The sequence below is a fragment of the Hemiscyllium ocellatum genome, chromosome 4 (genome assembly GCF_020745735.1).
Source record: "Hemiscyllium ocellatum isolate sHemOce1 chromosome 4, sHemOce1.pat.X.cur, whole genome shotgun sequence".
NCBI classification, from domain to species: Eukaryota; Metazoa; Chordata; class Chondrichthyes; order Orectolobiformes; family Hemiscylliidae; genus Hemiscyllium; species Hemiscyllium ocellatum.
The window spans coordinates 126154554-126177261 of record NC_083404.1 but is presented as its reverse complement, the minus strand read 5'-3'; the positions used below and the strand labels follow the sequence as shown (position 1 = coordinate 126177261).

Genomic DNA, 22708 nt, shown 5'->3' with positions numbered 1-22708 from the left:
AGAAAGGTTAAAAATCACACAACATCAGGTTATAGTCCAACAGGTTTAATTGGAAGCACACTAGCTTTCAGAGTGTCGCTCCTTCATCAGATGATAGTGATCTGATGAAGGAGTGGTGCTCCGAAAGCTAGTGTGCTTCCAATTTAAACCTGTTGGATTATAACCTGGTGTTGTGTGATTTTTAACTTTGTACGCCCCAGTTCAACACAGGCATCTCCAAATCATGTCAGAAAGGTTGGTAGAGTGGGGGATAGTGTGGACGGCTGTTGTAGGTTGCAATAGGACATTGACAGGATGCAGAACTGGGCTGATAAGTGGCAGATGGAGTTCAACCTGGAAAAGTGTGAAGTCATTCACTTTGGAAAGTCAAATTTGAATGCAGAATACAGGGTTAAAGGCAGGGTTCTTAGCGGTGTGGAGGAACAGAGGATCTTGGGGATCACGTCCCCAAGTTCTGTAGGGATGCCACCTAAGTTGATAGAGTTGTTAAAAAGGCATATGGTGTGTTGGCTTTCATTAGCAGGGGAATTGAGTTTAAGAGCCACAAGGTTATGTTGCAGCACTATAGAGACCTGGTTAGACCACACTTGAAGTATTGTTTTTAGGTCTGGTTCCCAGGGTGGAGATGTTGAGAGGCATAGATAGAGTGGATAGCCAGAGACTGTTCCCCAGGGTGGGAATGTTTATCATGAGGGGCATAATTTTAAGGTAATTAGAGGAAGGTTTAGGGGAGATGTCAGAGAGTGTGGGGTACGTGGAATGCACTACCAGCAGTGGTAGTAGTGTCAGATACATTAGGGACATTTAAGTGATAAATGGGATAAGCACGTGGAAGATAGTGCAATGAAGGGTATAAACGTTAGTCTGACTTTAGAGTAGGATAAAGGGCGAGCACAATATCGAGGGCCGAAAGGCCAGTACTGTGCAGTACTGTGTTCTACATTCTATCTCCAGTATCCATAGTCTTGATAATAATCCACATTTGAACCAACAAACGGTCCTCATTGTGTTGTTGACTAATGTGTCATACATTAGCAGCATGACCGCTTTGTCTTTTGAAACCAGTGCGTCTGGAATAGAGGCAGCAGTAGCATTGTTCCAATATCACTAGCCCAGTAATCCAGAGCCCCAGGTTATCATTCCATGAACATGAGTTTAACTCTCATCATGATTGATAGTTAGATTTAAATTCAATTTTTTTAAATGTCTGAAATTAAAACTTGAGCTTAATGGGGACCATTTTTGTAAAAGCACATCTGGCTCACTGATGTCCTTTCGGGAAGAAAATCTGCCATCCTTACCTGGGCTTACAGCAATGTAATTGAATCTTAACTGCCCTCGTCAATTAGAGATAGGTGATAAATGCTGGCCTAGCCAGTGATGCCCACATCCCGTTAATGAATGAAAAGAACTTTGAAAGGTGGAGGTTATGGAGTTCTGACAGGAATGATGTGCAGAATAAAAACAGAAGCTTGCATTCAATTAGTATGTGGAATGCTTGTGATGCAGTTCCATCAGCAGTTCTGGTTCAAGTCTTACCCCAGGACATGATATAGCGAGTTTTGAGAAGATTTGGAGCTCAGGTGGAGGTTCTGGATGTAAGTTTGCTCACTGAGCTGGAAGGTACATTTTCAGACGTTTCTTCACCATACTAAGTAACATCATCAGTAAACCTCCAGTGAAGCACTGGAGGTTTGGCCCACTTCTTATTTATGTGTTCAGGTTTTCTTGGATTGGTGATGTCATTTCCTGTTCTTAATGGGTGGTAAATGGGGTCCAAGACAATGTGTTTGTTGATAGAGTTCCAGTTGGAATGCCATGCTTCTAGGAATTCTCGTGCATGTCTCCGTTTGGCTTGTCCTAGGTTGGATGGGTTGACCCAGTCGATGTGGTGTCCTTCCTTATCTCTATGTAAAGATACTCGTGAGTGTGCATCATGTCTTTTTGTGGCTAGTTGATGGTTCATGTTTCCTGGTGGCTAGTTTTCTGCCTATTTATCCAATGTAGTATTTATTATAGTTCTTGCAAAGTATTTTGTAAATGACATTAGTTTTGCTTGTTGTCTGTATAGGGTCTTTCAAGTTCATTAGCTGCTGTTTTAGTGTGTTGGTGAGTTTGTGGGCTACCATGATGCCAAAGGGTCTGAGTAGTTTGGCAAGTCATTTCTGAGATGTCTTCGATGTAGGGAAGAGTGGCTAGGGTTTCTGGACATGTTTGTCTGCTTGTTTAGGTTTGTTGCTGAGAAATTGGTGGAAATCATTGGGCACCCTTTCTTTTTGAATACACTGTATTGGTGATTTTCCTCAGCTCTTCGTAGTTCCTTTGTGCTACAGTGTGGGTGGCTCATTGAAATAATGTTCTAATGCAGCTCCGTTTGTGGATGTTGGGATGATTGCTTCTGCCACCAGGACACATGAACAACAACTAGCCACAAAAAGACATGACCCACTCTCACTAGTATCCTTATGTACAGATGAGGAAGGACACCACATCGACTGGGACAACACATCCACCCTAGGACAAGCCAAACAGAGGCTTGCGTGAGAATTCCTAGAAGTATGGCATTTCAACCGGAACTCTATCAACAAAAACATTGACTTGGATCCCATTTACCACCCCCTGAGAAAAAGAACAGGAAATGACATCACCACAGGAAATGACATCACCAACCCAAATAAATCCAAACACATAAATAAAAAGCAGGCCATGCCACCAGTGCTTCACCAGAGGCTCACTGATTATGTGACCTAGTATGGTGACGAAACATCTGAAATAAACCTTCCAGTTCAATGAGCAAACCTACATCCAGGCCATGATATATCAGTGAATGTGTATTTATAACTGGGTCACACAGGTTGCTTGTCATCCTGCCAATCCTTCCAACATTTACGGCAGGCACCAAGAGTTGGAGAGACTTCTGGTTGGCCATGGTTTATGTGGAGTGATAGCCCTTCAGCTGTAACCTCTGGCTGCAGTCTAGTGACCCATTCCAAGGAAAGTATCTTGACATATGAGAAGCCTGGTTTAGATGGCACCTTTCACAACCACGGGACGTGTGAAGATGCTTAGACCCAATGAAGTATTTTTGATGTGTAGTTAGTTTTGTAAACGGCTGCTGGGAGGTTCTGCATGTGCTGATCTGTGTTCTGGCTCATTGGCTTCCACTTTTGAAGCTGTCTCTGCACACAGACTTCTGAAATCAGTACAGCAGAGAAAATAATTAGATGCAGCATTGGGTTGTAAGTAGGAAATAGGGTAACAAACCTGAGAACAATAAGGAAATAATGACTAGATAGTGTGTATTTTTTGATGAGGATTAAATATTCACTTGGGAGAATCCATTATGTTTTCAGAGTGTGGTCATGGGCTCTTTTACATTGACTGATGTCCATGTTGTTTTAGACAAAAACTCCAATAGTGCAGCACTATCTCAATGCTGCATCATGGTCGATTAACCCCCCTCATGTATCTGGGGTAGACCTTGAACTCACAACCTTCACTGGCAAAAGTGACTGACTGAATCATGGCTCACACTGTAATCCAGGGAAGTCTTGATTATCAGACTGCTTATGCACAGTGTGTCAATGTTTCTGGAGTTTTCCTTCACTGGTGGGATAAATGCTTTTTGTCTCCGTTTCAGGTATTCAAACAGCCTTGGCCATCCATACTGCGCACTGTATATGGAGACAAGGAACGCTTTGAGACAACTTACTTCAAACAGTTCCCAGGATTTTACTTGACGGGAGACAGTAAATTATCATTTTATTTTAAATCATTTTGAACAATATACACAGGCTCACATTTCTGTCTGAAGCTGATTGAACTTACATTGGCTGAACCCATATTTGTTGGTGATCAGTTTAAAGCTATGCAGCTGAAATGTTTATTTTACTTTTCATTTATGCTAAGAAAGTATAATACATTTAAGTGTCAAACCTGGATGTCTTTTTTCAGCTGGGACTTAAGCACAATGCAAATTGCAGCATTGTGCTATACAAAGTGCATCAGAGCAGCAGAAGAGTGTGCAGAAGCTGCATTTAGCGATAGAGAGAGAGGAAGAGGGATCAGAATGAATCAGAATTTGAGAGGTCTGGTCAAAGATCTGATAATAGCGGGGAAGAAACTGTTCTTGAATCTATTTGTACGTATATTCAAACGTTTACATCTTCTGCCCAACAGAAGAAAGTGGAAGAGAATATAACTGGGGTGGGAGGGGTCTTTGATTATGTTGGTTGCTTTCCTGGGAAGGAATGGAGTCAATGGATGGAAGGCTGGTTTACATGAAGGACTGGGCTGCATTCATAATTCTCTGTCGTTTTTTGTATTCTTGGGAAGAATTGTTGCCATATCACGCTGTGATGCACCCAGATAGGATGCTTTCTATGGTGCATCTATAAAAATTAGTAAATGTCTTTGTGGACATGCTGAATTTCCTTCGTCTCCTGAGGAAGTAGAGACATTGTTGTGCTTTCTTGACTGTCACACCCTCATGTGTGGACCAGGGCAGTTTGTTGGTGATCATCACTATCGGAAATCTGACACTGTCAACCATCTCCAGCTCAGCCTCATTGATACAGACTCTGCTTCCTGAAGTCAATGACCAGCTCCTTCGTTTTGCTGATGTCAAGAGAAAGGTTGTTGTCTTTACACCATGCTGCTAAGTACTCAACCTCTTTCCTGTATTCTGTCTGTATAAGATCTGACCTACAGCCGTGGTGTCATCGGCAAACTTGTAATTGGCGTTGGGATGGAATTTGGCTATACAATTGTGATTGTATTAGGAGTATAGCAGGGGGCTGAGCACTCCACCTTATGGACACTGGATTATGATGGAAGAGATGTTGCCTATTCATACTGATTGTGGTCTATGGGTCAGGAAGTCGAGGATCCAGTTACAGAGTGAGGAGCTGAGACCCAGGTTTCGGGGGTTAGCTATGAGTTTGTTTGGAATTATGGAGTTTAAGGTTGAACTGAGGTCAATAAATAGGAGTCTGCCGTAGTTATTCTTGTTATCCGGATGTTCCAGGGATAAGTATAGATCGTGTCTGTTGTGGACCTGTTGCATCGTTTGGTGAATTGCTCAAGATCAAGGTTGGAGTTGTTGTGAACCATGACTGAACTCTTGCTATTAACTTCATTAGGGAGTGGATCTCTCGGTTCATCCATGGTTTCAGTGTAAGGAACATTTAGATTAACTTCTTCGGCGTGCAGTCTTCTCCATTCTTACACATAGAATGGTAGTGGCATACTTATTCAGGTTGGCCACTAAGTTCTTGAATATGGCCAAGTCCACTGAGTCTAAGCAGTTCTATAGAAACATGAAGGTGACCAAAAGTGACATGTTAACATTTTTCTTGTAATTTGTTTTCACAATTTCTCAGTTTACGTGGATGTGTGTCTTGTTCAGCTAAGTGACTACCACTGTTTCTCACAGAAAGGTTTGTTTTGCAGGTTGCAGGCGCGATGGAGATGGCTATTACTGGATCACTGGAAGGATAGATGACATGCTGAATGTCTCAGGTAAAAAATTTAACAGCCTTTCAGTTTATTCAGACCTGTTTGAAATATAACAAAAGCAGTCACATATCATTTCTGGCCAGTCAGAGGGGGTCTGTATATACTTATTAAAGAAAAACATAGACTTATAAAGTACTTTCACTACTTTAGAATATTTCAAAGTGCTTTATAGCTGATGAAATACTTTCAAAGTGTAGTCACCACTCAAATGTGGAAAACACAGCACAGCAAGCTCTCAAATAATAATGAAAGAATGATCATATTATGTACTTGAATGATATTGGGTGAGAGATAAATGTTTGCCTAGGTCACTAAGAGAATTCCTGTGCTCTTCAAAGCAGTGTATAGAACCTTTTGCAACAACTTGACAGGGCAGATGGGATCTCAATGTAACACGTTATCTGGAAGACAACACTGCATTTCATGTCAGCCTAGATCATGTTCTTTGGTCTCTAGGTGAGACACAAACCTAGAAGCTTCAGGCTCAGAGACCAGAGTCTCTGTTTGATATCTGTGCAAGTAATCCTCTCTACATTACTCTCTATATTGCAGTAAATCATTACACCTGTATAGTCTGTTAAACAGTGGTTTCTTATCTTTTTGTGCAATGTGGACTGCATTGACAAAGCTCATATTTGTTACTCATTGTTAATTCCCCTGAACTGAGTGCTTTATTAGGCCAATTTAGAGGGTGGGTAAGAGTCAACCATGTTACTGTGAATCTGGAGTCACACACAGGCCAGGCCTGGTAAAGATGGTAGATTTCCTTTTGTTTTATAACAACTGAAGGCAGGTTTGTGGTCACCCTCAGTGAGACTGGCTTTTGATTTCACATTTTGCTAATGAATGTAAATTCACCTAGTGCTTTGGTGAGGTTTGGATGGATAGTCTAGGGTATTAGTTTGGCACTCGGCATTTCTAGTTCAGTGATTTTTATAAATTCATTAATAGGATGAGGGTTTTGCTGGCTCAGCCCAGAGGACATGGGCCTGGAGTCACATGTATGCCAAACCAAGTAAGGACGGCAGTTTCCTTCCCGAAATGACATTATTCAACCAGATGGTTATTCTGATAGTAAACAATGGATCCATGGTCATCATTAGACTTTTAATTCCAGATTTTTAAAAAAAATTGCCAGGTTTTGAATCCAGGTCCCCAGAACAATATATGGGTTTCTGGATTAATCACTAGGTTACCACCTCCTTGTCTGAACTTATCACTTCACTACTAAACCAACACCTCCCCTTAAGTTGTATGTCATATGATGAATTCCCAAATAATTGCATGGATTACATAGAGCACACTCGGGTCCTTTCCCTTTGGAAGGACTCATGCTGGCATGGAAATGTAATATTCCAGTTGGCTGCCATGATTTAAGTTTTTGGATTGAAGGTATCTATTCATTCCAAATGCTGCCAGAGCCACAGAGACTATATCTTACTATCCCAGCTAGTGATGTATGGCCTTCACCAAATGCTTTGAAAATACTCGTAAGTCTGGATATGCCTCCCTCAAAACCAACTCAGCAAAGAACCCTTCACTAATTCTGGAGCACAACTCCCCATTAGAGGGAGGGTCAGGTCAGGAAGAGGGGCGATATCCATTTACCACAGCTGCTGTAACCAGATGTGACACAGACATCTATTCTGTGAACTCTCACTAACTCCCAAGTGGTTCCCTCATCAGATGCACAAGTCTGAGACACATCTTCAGTTGCTTATTTGCAGTTGTTGAAAAGTGTGGCACTAGAAAAGCAGAGCAGGTTAGGCAGCAAATGAGGAGCAGGAGAGTCGACATTTCAGGCATAAGCCCTTCATCAGGAATGTTCCGAAACATTGATTCTCCTGCTTCTTGGATGCTGCCCGACCTGCTGTGCTTTTCCAGTGCCACACTTTTCAACTCTGATCTCTGGCATTTGCAGTCCTCACTTTCTCCTCATTAACGATTGTGTTGATTTGTGCATGTATTCTCTATAATCTGTTCAGAAATGTTCTTTACACATCTCCAAGACAGGTTGGACTTGAAGAGATAGGAACACTACCTTTGGATCACTGCCACTTACTTTGAATTGCCAGTCTGTCTCAGTCTGTCCTTTGGGTTTCAGTCAGAGGACAGACTGGCAATTCAAAGTAAGTGGCAGTGATCCAGTGGTAGTGTTCCTATCTCTTCAAGTCCAACCTGTCTCGGAGATGTGTAAAGCACATTTCTGAACAGATTATAGAGAATACATGCATAAATCAACACAACATGCAGAGTACAGTTGGGACCCATGATCAGGTCTGGGGGGTTGGGGGCAGGGGGCGGGGTTTCAGTCTGGACTGAGACTTCCCTCTAAACTACATCAATGTGTGTTTGACATCTTTGCTTTTACAGGTCACCTGCTGAGCAGTGCAGAGGTGGAGTCCGCCCTGGCAGAGCACAGTGCCGTCGCAGAGGTGGCTGTGGTGAGCCACCCCCACCCTGTGAAGGGCGAGTGCATCTACTGTTTTGTCACTCTTAAGGATGGAAGGGAATTGACTCAGTTCATTACAGATGAACTGAAAAACAAAGGTACCTTTGCCTAGAGGGACTGAGGGTGGGGAAGAGTTTGCAGAAGAAAGACACTGATTGTGAAAACTAGTCACATGACATACATTTCCCTATAAACCTGGAACTTGCAATTTACTCAACACATTCTTTATTGTAAAGGAAGCCCTGGTAGTGAGAGGTCCTTTCAGCATAAAAACATAAGAACTAGGGGCAGAGTAGGGCATTCAATCCCTCGATTCTACTCTCAACTATTTAATAAGATATTTGCTGATCTTCTTGTGACTTCAAATCTATTTGAACACCTGAACAAGGAATAAGAGAATGCCACTCAGTGCCTCAAGCCTCCTTTGCTGTTCAGTAAGATCATGGCTGATCTGATTTTAAATTCACCTCCACATGTCTCTCCGTGTCTGTGAGAGTTTCCTCCGGGTGCTCCAGATTCCTCCCACAATCCAAAGATTTGCAGGTTAGATGAATTGGCTGTGTTAAGTGCCCATAATGTTAGATGCAATTGTCAGGAGAGTGGGTCTGGGTGGGTTACTCTTCAGAGGGTCAGTGTGGACTTGTTGGGCCAAATGGCCTGTTTCCACACTGTGAGCAATCTAATCTACATTCCTGCATATCCCCAATAATCTTTCATCCCTTTTGGAAATCAAGAATCTGTCTACCTCAGCCTTAAAAATATCTGAAGATTCTGCCTTTGAGGAAGATTTACAATACCCGGACAGAAAAAAATATTCCCTCATCTCTGTCTTAATCTCCTTATTTTTAAACTATAAATCCTGATTCTAGATTCTCCCACAAGAAGAAACATCTTTTGAGCATCCATCAGTCAAATAACCTCTGACCATTCTCAACTGCAAAGAACACACAGAGGACTAGTGCAGGAGAAAGGTTTTGAAGTAGATCTCATTGAATGATGGAGTAGTCTCAAAGAACTGAATGGCTTATAACTTCTCCTAATCCTCATGTTTTTATTCAAATCCTTAACATTATTCTGTCTTTCTACGAAATCATGATGGATTTGTACTTTATCCACCCATCTTAATTTGTGATTCTTAACACCCTCATCAAAAAAAACTTGCAATCTCCATTTTTAAACCTCATAAGGCAATCTGCCTAGTCCAGCTATTAGTCTAGTTTAAAAAAAACAAAAAACATCTATGGAGAGAAAACAGAATTAAAATTTTGAGCCTTATTCTGAAGAAGGGTCACCCTTCCAGGACCTGTAGAGTTTTTCCAGCTATTTTGGCTTTCGTTTCACATTAGTTTAGTAAACCTACATTCCAACTATTTGTCAACTAAACTTCACTTTTCGATGTGTGTTCTCCCCACCCTCCGCATATCCTTTAACTGTCTTGTTGAGTGAAAATCTGTCTAAAGCAGCATAACAAAGTGTGTGGGCACACTGAAGTTTTGGAAGAATTCAGGAAGCTTGCAAGGAGGGCAGTTGGATACAGGTATCTAGGTAGATCATATATACCCAATACTAGGGGCTTTAGTTTCAGGTATGGGTTGCAATATCAGAAGGAGATGAGCAAAAGGTAGCAGAGAAGACAGGTTGCTGGAGAAAGGAGGAGGAAGAAAGCAGGGAAAAAAAGACCATTGTTTTATACACTATAATCTCTTTTACGTCATTATAGTACCTGAAAATATGAGAAACCTCCCCAATCCACCTGAAACCAGGTAATCTCAGCAAACCGGATCAAAATCCCTGTAAACTAATGGATAACATATCTGAAAAGTTCCTCTGTGATGCTATCATTTAATAAAATCTAAGCCTGGAGATAACATACACACATCATTTATAATATGGAAAACTGATATAATCACACCATTTGACCCATCATGTCTGAGCCATCTCTTCAAGTTAGCAATGCACTTAGTGACTACCATCTCTGCTTCCCCAACCCGTACACATCTTCCACTTCCTGTGGCACCAATTCCACTTCCTGTGGCACCAATTCCCTCTTGAATGCCTCAGTCGAATCTGCTTCCAGCTCACTTTCAGTCGGTGCATTTCACATTCGATCTGCTCAGTTTGTTGGAAAAGATTTTCCTCCCATCATTATTGTTTCTTTTGCCAAGGTGTTGCTGTAGAAAACTTACCAAGTGTAAAATCATTTGTGCCTGCGTTTAAATTGCCAAAACAAATGCAGCACAACTAAATGATACTTCAGCAGGAGTGCCTGGCTGACCTTTGAACCTGTGACTATTTGACTGACTGTCATAGAGTCATTAAGTTATACAGCACAGAAACAGACCCTTCGGTCCAACTTGTCCATGCCGACCAGATATCCTAAACTAATCTAGTCCCATTTATCAGCACTTGGCCCCAAATCCCTCCAAACCCTTCCTATTCATACACCCATCCAGATATCTTTTAAATGTTGTAATTGCACCAGTCTCCACCATTTACTCTGGCAGCTCATTCCATACATGCACCACTTCTGGGTGAAAAGTGGTTCTCTAGGTCTCTATAAATTTTTCCCCTCTCGTGTTAAAACCTATGCCCTCTAGTTTGAACTCCCCTATCCTGGGAAAAAGATGTTAGCTATTTACCCTATTCATGCCCCTCATGATTTAATAAACCTTTATGAGGTCACCCCTCAGCCTCCAAAACTACAGGAATAATAACTGCAGCCCATTCAGCTTCTCCCCATATCTCGAACTCTCCAATCCTGGCAAAACCCTCATAAATCTTTTTCGAACAATTTCAAGCCTGACAACATCTTTCCTGCAGCAGGCAGACTAGAATTGAATGGAGCATTCCAAAAGTGGGCTAGCCAATGTCTTGTACAACTGCAACATGACCTCCCAACTCCTACACTCAATGCACTGACCAATAAAGAAAAGCATATCAAACACCTTTCTCACTATCCTGTCTGTGTGCGACTTCTAAAACTATCCCAATGTGTGTAAGCTGTGTGGTTCATTTCTTAAATGCCAACGTTGAATTGTTAACAAAGTAGCAAATAGTAAAGCTCTTCCTGGAGAACACCATTGGTAACTGGAACTAAAATCTATTGACTACAATTTTCTGCTTAAGGGAATTCAGTCAATTCTGCGCCATAAGTTTCAGTAATCCCAGGAGAGTCCGTCCTTTTCTCCTTCCTGAGATGTGAAAGCAGGTGAGGTGAGGTGCAGTGCGGTGAGAGTGACTGTCTTTGACATCAAGGCTACACTTGACCAAGTGTGGCACAAGGACCCCCAGCAAAACCGGTATCAGTGGGAATCAGGGAGACAACGCTCCACCAACCCAGCACAAAGGAAGATAGTTGCAGTTGTTGGAGGTCAATTATCTCAGCTCCGTAGTATCTCAGCTGGAGTTCCTCAAGGTGGTGTCTTAGGACCAAGGTCTTCATTAGTGACCTTCCCTCCATTATAAGGTCTGTAGTGGAGATGTTTGCTGATGATTGTGCAGTGTTCAGTACAGTTCACAATACTTCAGATACCGAAGCAGTGTGTGATCCATATACAGTAAGAATTAAACAATATCCAGACTTTGGCTGAAAAGTGGCAAATAATATACCACGCAAGTACCAGGCAATAACTGTCTCCAATAAGAGAGAATCTAACCATCATCCCATGGCATTTACTGGTATCTCCATCACTGAATGCCCCTCTATCAACATCCTTGGGGTCACTGTTGACGAAAAGGTGTACTGGAGCAGCCATGTAAATATTGTCCATAAAAACAAGTAAGAGGCCGAGATGTCTGTGGCAGCTATATCACCTCCTACCTCCCCAAGAGCCTGCCCACCACATACATGGTACAATTTAGGAATGTGATGGAATACTCTCCACTTGCCTTGATGAGTGTGGCTACAACAACATTCAAGAAGCTTGACACCATCCATGAGAAATCTGTCTGCTTGACAGGCCTTCCATCCACCACCTTCATCAGTTGCTCCCTTCACCACTGATGCACTGTAGCAGCACCTTCCAAACCCGCAACTTCTCCCATCTAGAAGGGGAAGGGCAGCAGATACATGGAACACCACCACTTGCAAGTTCACCTACCAAACACTCATTATCCTGACTTGGATGTATATCACCATTCCTTTAATGCTATTGTTTCAAATTCCTGCAGCTCCCTACCCCACAGCAATGTGGGTCTGTCTACATCCCAATGACTGCATCAGTTCAAGAAGGCAACTCACCATCACCTTCCACAGCACCTACAGTGTAATGTGAATTGAAATGAGAATGTGCTGCTCTATGATTGGCCAGGGCCATCTGAATCACTTCTATGATAAGGCTTCAAAATGGATATCGATGCCTCTGCCTGATTCACATGGGGGCCCAGTTATTGTAAAATGATGGGTCCTTTGCCAGTTGTAGGACTCTATATAACTTTCAGTCTCCTTTGGAAGAGTGTGGGCACTGTACCCTCCCTAATTGGTACCCAGCTGGGTATACAGCTGCATTAGGTACCTGCTAAGGAAACATTACACATGAGTGTTTCTAAATTACTTTCCTGGTGCCAAGGGGAATAATGAACAAGATGGCTTCACCCGGCCTCCCAGGGTGAGTTATAAATGAAAATCAGTCCCAACATAAGGAAGATATTGATTGGAGAGTGTGTGAACAAAGTGTTCACGGTGGCTCAGTGGTTAGCACTGCTGCCTCACAGCACCAAGGTTCCAGGTTCCATTCCAGCCTCGGGCGACTGTCTGTGTGGTGTTTGCACATTCTCCCGTTGTCTGCGTGGGTTTCCTCTGGGTGCTCCAGTTTCCTCCCACAGTCCAAAGATGTGCAGGTTAGATGAATTGGCCATGCTAAATTGCCCATAGTATTAGGTGCATTAGTCAGAGGGAAATGGGTCTGCATGGGTTACTCTTCAGAGGGTCGGTATGGACTGGTTGGGTGAAGGGCCTGTTTTTGCGCTGTAAGGAATCTAATCTAATCAAAAGGAAATCTCTGGAGAATTGCACTGACAACTGACAAAATACCTGTTGGTACAAAATGTCTACCAATAAGTTGCTGGTCAGTCTCTTGGATGTAGCTGTGCATTGTGAAGAGTGAGAACTTGAAATGGGGGCAAACTTGAATCAAGGAGAATGCTAAAACTATGTCAAGTCTGAAGCTTGCATTTATAGAATGGTTCATCAAACTGCAACAGCTCAAAAGCATTTCACAATGAATTGTATTCATTGCAGTTCAATGGAAACTCTCTTTCTATTTTTCATTTTTCCCCTTTCCTTCTCTCTCCTCACCTACAGGTGCTGGCTCGTGTTGATTTGCAGTCAGACATTCAACATTTCTTAACCTGGGAATTGACTTCAGTACTGTAGTGGCATTGCAATTGACCTATGTTTGTACCTGGCCTTCAGCCACAGGCTTGCACTGTACACCGAATGGTACTGGTAGTATTTGCCTTCTGCGGTCCTTGGAGAATTGGAGGCCTGTTGCAGCTGCACCATTATCTGAGGGATTGCTGGGCCATGGAGGAGGCCTTTTAGTTTTACGTCTACTCCTTCCTCTGACTGTACATTCTCAGATATTTCTTTCCCCCAGTCAAAGTGCCAGCACCTCTAACCGTTTGCTTTTACCTAGAGTGCTGAGCGCAGCACATTCATTCTGTGAACCAGCCACTTCATGCTGGCTAATACCACCTACAAATCAAAGAACAGCTGTCAACACCAGCCAGAGAGGGGTAGACATAAAAGGAAGGAATGAGGATAAATTACAGCAGAATTGCAACAAGACTGTCATGCATCAGCCACTGGGGAGGAAGTGCTGATGGATGGGAGAGAAAAACAGAGAAAATTTATGTGAGCGGAAATTAAAATTCATAAAGAATCATGAAATATATAGCAGTCAGTCATGAGTTGAAAGAGAGATTACAGGGGGGCTGTGCTGATCTTTTCCAAATTCCGGCAGAACGTGCCATTAATTTCCGATATTTTTAGTGATTCAATTTCTTATTTACTGTTGTAAAATTCCAGTCTGCAAATTACTGACAACATTTGCGGCAGCGATCAGGGTCGCTGGAATGGATAACTCTAAAGAATGGATAATTCTTTACTTCATCTGCCAAGTCGGTCAGGTTTGAAAGGTTTGCTACTTTAAATCGGCCTCGTAAAGAAAAATAGAAGGTCATGGATCCAAAGACTGTGCTTCCTTACTGCTGCAGGTAGTGTGTCAGCCTCATAAACTGAAGGTCCTGAGTTCAATCCTCAGAAGGGTCAGTATCATTTCTTTTTCCTTGTTGTCTGTGGAATTCTCTTCCCTGAAAGCAATAGAGGCTGAGTCACAGAACTTATTCAAGGCTGCCTTAGATCAAATTTTCTTTGTCGAGAGACCAGGTTAGAAAGATGACGTGAGACCAGATCAATCATGACTTTATTGAACAATGAAGCTCAGAGAGTCAAAATGACCAGCTCCTACATCCTACTCCCCTATTTAAATTGCTCCTTCTGTTAACTCTGGATATTCCAAAAAGCTTTTCAAAATGATTTTGTATGATGAGGGTGTCACTGGTAAGGCCAGCAATTGCTGCCCATCCCTAATTACCCTTGAACTGAGTGGCTGCTTGAGTGTTTCAGGGGACAGTTAAGAACCAGCGACACTGCTGTGGGTTGGGATCACATGTAGGCCAGACCAAATGATGATTTCTACCAGTGGCTGTCATAAGGTTGGAGTTCATATCCCCAGAGCAGTACCTTGCCTCTGGACTACCAGTCTAGAGATGTTACCACCATCTCCTCAATATAGTTAATGAAGTACTTTTAAAATCTAAACATTGTAATGTAGAAAGCACAACAGCCAATCTGCATACAGCAAAGTCCTACAAACAGTAATGAGACAATTATCTGTTTTTAATGATATTAGTTGGAAGATTTTTTATATCTATCTGGGAGGCCAACAGTGCCTTGGGGGTTTTAATGTCTCGTCCTAGAGATAGCATCCTTGACCCTCCCGCAGTCCCGCTGCAGGATCAACCTTCATCTCATGCTCTTATCCCTGTAGTTGGGCCTGAATCCTGAACCGACAGTCACCCACTTTGTGACTCATATCCATCATGGCACAGAGTGCTTTTGTGAGCCAGGATACATCACACTGACTACACTGGCTGGAACCATTATGACTTCCTCGCTGTAACAAACCCGTTTTGCATCTGCTGTGGGAGCTTATGGTGCCTGAACTCGTTTAAACACGGAAGGATGGTCCAGCGTATGAAGAGATTGGTTAGGACTATATTCACTGGAGTTCAGAAGAATGAGGAAGAATCTTGAGGAAACCTATAAAATTCTAACAGGATAAATAGACAAAGTCTTTTCCCTGGGCTGGGGGAGTCCAGAGCTAGAGGGCATAGGTTTAGGGAAAGATATAAAATGGACCTAAGGGGCAACTTTTTAAAAAAAGAGGTTTATGGAATGAACTGCCAGAGGAAGTGGTGGAGGCTGGTACAATGGCAGCATTGAAATGGCATCTGGATGGGGATATGAATAGGAAGGATTTAGAGGGATATGGGCTAAGTGCTGGCAAATGGGACTTGACTAGGTTAGGATATCTGGTTGGCATGGCCTATGACTTAATGACTGTATGACTGGACGAGGTAAATTCAGGAAGAATGTTCCCACTGACTGGGGAGTCTAGAACCAGGGATCACAGTCTAAGAATGCAGAGTGGGTCATTTAGCATTGAGATGAGGAGAAACGTCTTCAGCCAGAGAATGGTGAGTCTGTGGAATTCCTTCCCACTGAAAGCATTTGAGGCCAAAATGCTGAATGTTTTCAGGAAGGAGGTCGATGTAATTCTTATTGCTAAAGGGATCAAAGATTATGGGGAGAAAGTGGGAACAAGTTACTGTGTCAGCCATGATCATATCAAATGGAAGAGCAGGTTTGAAGGGCTGGATGGTCTACTCCTGCTCCTATTTTCTAAGTTGACCCTATTCCATTCTCATAGACCCTAGACATGGTGGAAGACTTTTTCTGCCAATGGTGTCAAGCAGCTGCTTAAAATATGATAATGAAGGTCATTTCTGATCAATTCCAACCAGGTGTTTTCCATCTGGACAAACAACAAAACAAAATCACTCAAAAAATAAAACTGTTAAACCAACTGAAATCACTCAATTTCTCCTTTTTAATATTTGCAGTACGGCAAAAGATTGGACCGATAGCAACGCCTGACTTCATACAAAATGCGCCTGGGCTCCCAAAGACCCGTTCAGGTAAACCATGTGTCACTCTGAAGAATTGGGACTGTAGTGTGCAAAGCTCAGACCATTTGTAAAAACGACCCAGCTGACAACATTTTTCACCAAATATTTCTTTCTTCCCCAAAGGTAAAATAATGAGGCGCATCCTGAGGCGTATTGCTTGCAATGAGAAAGACTTGGGGGATACTTCCACTCTCATAGACCCAAGCGTGGTGGAAGTCCTGTTCAGCCAACGGTGTCAAGCAGCTGCTTAAAATATGATAATGAAGGGACATTTCTGATCAATTCCAACACTCAGTGGGCCAGTAATTGCAAAGATATTCTAGCTTTTTAATGAAAACAAAAATCAAATACTTAGTAACCTGTCTCTTTAAGCAATGTCTTTGTACAAACCTTTCACAACATCTAATCGCATCCAAAATAATTCCATGGTTTTAATCCATCTCTGATGGAGTTGGAAGTCTATTGCACATATTGATCTTTGTATGAAGGAGACCCTGTTATCAATCCTCACATTACCTTTCTCAGAGTTAAAATTATGTCCCTGTTTTTTATTGACGTAATTCAAACCTGTATTCTGCATTGACTTTTTCAGTGGTTTGATCAAGCATAGTAATTTTCCTAAATTAATCTCTCAGTGCTTTCCTTTCCAGATTAAAAAGACTCATGGAACTGCAGTTTCTCAGCATCACAGAGTGATATTGGGGAGCAGTTTCCATTCTGTATTTTGCAGTGACTCCATTGTTTTAATGACCCTTCAGTTTCTCACTGATTATCATATTTAAATTGAGGCCACTTAGAAGAGCATTGCTTGGGAAGGTGTGCTTCTCATCTTGTCCTTGAGAGAATTTGCACTCATCTTCCGTCTGTTTGAGTCTTTTATGGTTTTCCCCTCTTTTCGACTGCTTTGCCACTGCAGGATTTATGCAGATCACGTTTGCTCTATGTTTCTCTTTTCAATTGCTAATGAAATGGGAGTCTAATGGAAGTCAATGGCCCAGTGGACTGTTAATCCAGAGACCCAGATAACATTCTGGGGACCCAGTTTTGAATCTTGCAACATCAGATGGGGATTTTGAATTCAACAAATATCTGGAATTAAAAGTCTAATGATGATCACGTATCAATTGTCGATAATCCTATCTGGCTCACTAATGTCTTTTGGGGAGGGGAAACTGTCTTCCTTGCCTGGTCTGGCCTACGTATGGCTTGAGACTCCAGTAATGAGATTGCTTCTGAATTGCCCTGAATGAATGAAGAAATATTCAGGGTCGTGTGGTTTAGTGCGAGGTTGTATATTTTGGTCTATTAACCTCTTGGTCACCATGCCTCAGGCAAGGGGAGAGGTTGAGAAGGAGAGCCCTTCATGGTAACCTCAGCTAGTGTGGGAATTGAACCCAGGCTGTTGATGTCACATAGTATCACAAACCAACCATTCAACCAACTAAGCTAACGAACCCCCCTTCCTTTAGTAATATTTTCATGGGATCTAAATCAATCATTGACTCCAGTAAACCATTCTGCAGTCCCATAGCTCTCTGTGTAAAAGCTTCCTCATGCTCTTCATAATCCTTACACCTTGTGTCTCCTCATTCTAGAATCACTTGCACCTATTCTGTTCCATCCCTTCAAAGATTAATTACACCTTTCAACACATCCCATAATTTTCTCTCTTCTGTTAAAAAAGGCACAATTTCTCAAGTCTTTTTTCAAATTAAAATCTCATATGTCTAAATGAAATACTAATTGTGAATACAAATTTGATTCTGAACATTTGTATTTTGCCAGTTTCCTGCACTTTTCAGCTTAAGTAATAAATCCTCTTGAGAAGGATAGTCACATGATCAAGCCTAATCCTGTCCTCTCTTGCTGGTCACATGCTCTCCACACTGCCCCAGTCTAAGCTATGCAGTGCCGTTGTTCCTGGTAGAGGTCAGCTAGCTCAGTATGAACCCAATACAGACACAATGAGCCAAGTGGCCTCCTTCCACTATGATTCCACCTGACCTTAAGACCCACAGTGATTTTCAAGTTGGCACCTCAGTAAATCTTCGCTCCTTCATTGCCAGCACACAGTAGCAGCAGTGGGCACCATCTGCAAAATATACTGCAGCAACTCGCCAAGGCTTCAACAGCACTTTCCAAAATCACAATCTTTACCACTTTAGAATAGTAAGGGCTGCAGATCCACAGGGCCAGCATCACTTACAAGATCATTTTCAAGTCACTCATCATCCTGACTCGTAACTATATCACTGTTCTTTCATTGCCACTGAGTCAAAATCCTGGAATTTCTGTCCAAGTGGCATTGTCAGTGTATTTACACCAAGGTGGACTACAACTGTTCAAGAAGGCAGTTCCCTACCACCTTCTCTCAGCCAATTAGGGGTGGGTAATGAATGCTGACCATGTCAATGCCCTCATTCCATGAATGAAGAATAAGGCGCATTGTGGAGTCTAAACTTACCACTGAGCTATTCAGGCTGTACCTTAACCATACTTGATTATAAACATTATTCACCATTAATTGCTTTCATGTGAAGCATTGCATTTGCTGCTACCTAAAGAGCAGCACTATTTAATTTTAAAGAAAGCATATGTTATACATCAGCTTGATGCCAAAAAGTCTTCTTATTAAGATCTCTTGCTCTTTAAATTCTTACTGAGTGGTGTATTTCTATGAACAAGAAAGAGACCACAGATCCGTCTAGGAAGTCTGTTAAACACCAGCTTAGACATTTTGCATTTTCCTGTTTCTAAATAATTTCAAATTTACAATGTATCGTTTCCACTATTCCTGTTCTTTGCTATAGTAAGCAACAGAATTAAACCAACAAGTGAGCTCTCTTCGTTTGCCTTGTGATTGATAACATTGTATACTTAATCCTTGAAACTAGATTATCAATAAAAGTCTATCATTCTCCTCGTATTCCCACACTTTGAAAGTTCATGAGTGGGGTGTTTCATATTGAAGAAGTTAATTTGGTTTAAATATATTGTGATTGTTTTGATGCAATTGTTACTAATATCACACAATATAATTCATTAGCATTGAAACCAATGCCACCACAATCACGTCAGCCAAAATAACACAAATATTCCTGGACTACAAGACTCAGACCAATCCCATGATGGGTGTCTTTACTCAGTAAGTCCTCAGAGAAGACTGTCTACTTAAATAAATAAGGGTGCTTAAAGAAGTAACTCCACATTGTGATTATTTTTAGTTAGTTGCTTATGATTAGGTATGAAACTTTATTAAACTCCCCCTGTGCAATATAACATTTTTTGTTTCTCATTCTTGGCTATTGTTCCTCTCTGGATGTGGGAGCTGGTGGACATTTCAACGTCACCGTACAGACACTCTAAGTTATCAACTCTGAAACCATTTGTCCGACCAGCTTGCCTGAGTCCTGTGATTTCTCAGGTTAATATTTAACCCGCTACACAATGAGTCCACTTCATTACACATTGATTCTGAACCAGCACAAATTGATTCAGGATTGAGTGAAATATGCTTTAATTGCTGGATTTGTTTCTGCACTCATAAGCACAATCTCGTCTGCTACTAAACTAATTTAAATGTAATGGAGCCATTCACAAAGAAGCTGAAGAAAAGTTATTAATAGGAGCTTTTTTTTTCTTGATTTCTTGTTATGAAATATTGAGTCATCAGTCAAGTAGAATAAAATATTAAACCATTCATGAGAATGGTGTGCATATCTCACAGTATTAGTTGGTTTTCTCTGCTTCTTAACCTCATTAGGGAGTTTCAAAGCACTAATTGGACAGGATGAAGCCATTCCAACTCCATAATTGCAGCCCGCGCTAAATGGCATGTAAAGTCTGACTGCTCCATCAGGTTTGTCCTGAAGTGTTGTGGTGTAACCCTCACACACTATCACCCAGCACCCCCACCACATCCAACCCCTTTTTGCCTCACTCCCACCAAGTCGCAATGCGATTACCTAGAGAAGTGGAAATACCTCAGGCAACTTTAGGAATGAACAACTTCACGAGACCTCAGGCACAGTGGCATATCCTCCAGCGACCCACTTCTCTCTGTTTACAGCTATGTTTACCACTCCCTGGGGCTTGTCATAGAATTACAGAATTGTCACAGTGCCCAAGGAGCCATTTGGCCCATCATATCTGCACTGCGTCTCCAAAGGAGCATTTTACCCTGTCCACGTTTTCTCCTGCCTTCTTCCTGTTGACCCTGCATATTGTTCCTTCATCCTCTTTTGAATGCCTTGGCTGGACGCTCCACCACATTCGAAATGCTTTCCAGATCCAAACTATTTGCTGCATGAAAAGGTATTTTCCTCATCTCACTTTTACTTTTTCATGGTACCAGCCAGTGATGTGCAGATGCAATGTTGGCCAAGACTCTGATGCCCAGATACAGTGCTCATCCAACCAGAGATATCCAGATCGAATGGTCAGTCTACTATCCCTGTTTGCAGGCTGCTGGCTTTTCCGTGGATACAGGCAGGAAAGTTGGCACATCTTAAATTGGATGCGGTGAGGCATTTAAAAAATTTGTGACCACCTCGAGATTTTCACAGCGATGGGCAAACATTAGGTGTTCTGTGAAGCTGATCAGCTCCAGTTTGGTGGGTACAGGGGTGGCAATGCTAGACTGTTCAATTCAATACAAGAAACAGCAGATTTGCACAATAAAAGGCTCCACTGTACAGCAGTAGAATCTTATCTTGGGTCCTAGCTCTCCATTTCCAATGGCCACTTTGAACATGTAGATCCATGTACAGATGACAAAACACAGAAATGGCGGCCAATTCAGGCCAGGACTAGCTCTACTTCCCTGGTATCCAAAGTCAGAAGTCACACTGTTGATGTCTATTTTGTTCCATAAATCCAGATGACACAAGTTTTCTGTACAACAGCAGTAGCTTTATTATCAAACGGCCAGCAAGAGATTCAAAGCATCTCTAAAGTAGCCGAGTGTCTACTTGTAGTGACTCTTCTTCACGAATCTCTGCCTTACACCCAGAGACAGTATGTTTTATAGGAATTAGACAAAGGCATATCAGTCACATGGGCGATTATCATTGCATAGTTTAAAGCAGGTAATTATGAATTTACAAAGCTTGATGAAAGTCAATGCCCTGTGATAACGTGTGAATGGATTACAGAAGCTGATTATCGTATTGTTCATGATTATGTGTTGATGGCAAGAGGTTAAGGCAGAAGGGTTCTCTTTCAGTAAATGGAGGATTCACATACCTATGCTAATATGGAGGGGAAGTCAGACAATGGGAGCAGGAGGCATTTTAACAGGGTTGTGGCCAGGGCTATCAGTCTTGTCTGGAAAGGGCAAATTCCTCTGTCTGGGGTTACAGGGAATCCACATGTGTGGCTCCAATAGGCTCTATTTCTAAGATACAGTCGGCCTCCTCCCTACTGAGGTGTTCTGTCTGTATTGTAAGAGTACAGCCCTTCAGTTGATACTGCAGTAAGTCCTTTGGCAAGGGAATGTTTAACCCTTAAGTCCCCAAAAAGTTCTGAAAGAGAAGCAAAGTATGGAACTGGCCTCTCTGTGACATGTTAACTTCCTCAACACGACACCAGGTTATAGTTCGACAGGTTTATTTGAAATCACAAGCTTTCGGAACGCTGCTCCTTCACAGGTGAAGTGACAAACCATTTTGCCTGACGACAGAGCAGTGCTCTGAAAGCTTGTGATTTGTAAAACTCTGTTATCTCACTTTTTAGATTAGAATCAATCTAAACATCAGGTCATAGACAGAGAACACAGGGGGCTAATACTTTCAACATATTGTCTAGCTAACACTCATTGTTACAGCTAAGCTGAGAATGCAACTTTTTTTTAAAAAAAGCTTTTGTGATTTACACATGAAAGAAGTGAAACTATCATGGTATTCAAACAGATGAAAGATTTATCAGACAATCAAGGTATTTTTCAATGTATAATTTCAGTTACATCACACTGTAAATTTTTGCTATAAATTCTGTGCCTTAGAATTGTGTCCTCCACAATCACCTGATGAAGGAGCGTCGCTCCGAAAGCTAGTGTGCTTCCAATTAAACCTGTTGGACTATAACCTGGTGTTGTGTGACTTCTGACTTTGTCCATTCCAGTCCGGCACCTCCACATGCCTGGTATCCCGCCACCATTCTCAGTCTTCTATCCATGATCAGAGTTGTAGATCATTTCTAAGGTCATTAAGACCCCGACCCTAGGGTTCCCATTGTCCACTGGAAACCTGGGCCCCATTGTGCTTGTTGTGGTGCTTTGGCAGAGTTTTTGATTATTCCCACTCTCTATGCTCCATCCCTACAGTTTTGCATATTTTGTACCTTCAAGAATTCATCCACTTCACTTTGGAAAGTCAATATTGAGTCAGCTTTTAGGCACTGCATTTGAGATTTCAACAGCACTCCGTGTAAAACATGTCGCCCTGTGTTGAATCTGCCCTTTCTCTCAGAGAAGTGGTCGTCTGGCCT

At 42.0% G+C, this 22708-nt stretch overlaps 1 protein-coding gene across 3 annotated transcripts in view; it reads left to right on the top strand.

Moving 5' to 3' along the window:
* Positions 1 to 19148, top strand: part of acss2l (acyl-CoA synthetase short chain family member 2 like) — a 75086-nt gene extending 55938 nt beyond the window's left edge. For all 3 annotated transcript variants that reach the window (XM_060823844.1, XM_060823843.1, XM_060823842.1), the window contains 5 exons: positions 3641 to 3749; positions 5452 to 5520; positions 7891 to 8067; positions 16157 to 16231; positions 16346 to 19148. In XM_060823844.1, coding sequence (XP_060679827.1) covers positions 3641 to 3749; positions 5452 to 5520; positions 7891 to 8067; positions 16157 to 16231; positions 16346 to 16473 — 558 coding nt within the window. In that variant the 3' untranslated portion in view covers positions 16474 to 19148. The remainder of the gene's footprint in view (positions 1 to 3640; positions 3750 to 5451; positions 5521 to 7890; positions 8068 to 16156; positions 16232 to 16345) is intronic.
* Positions 19149 to 22708: the final 3560 nt, after the last annotated feature.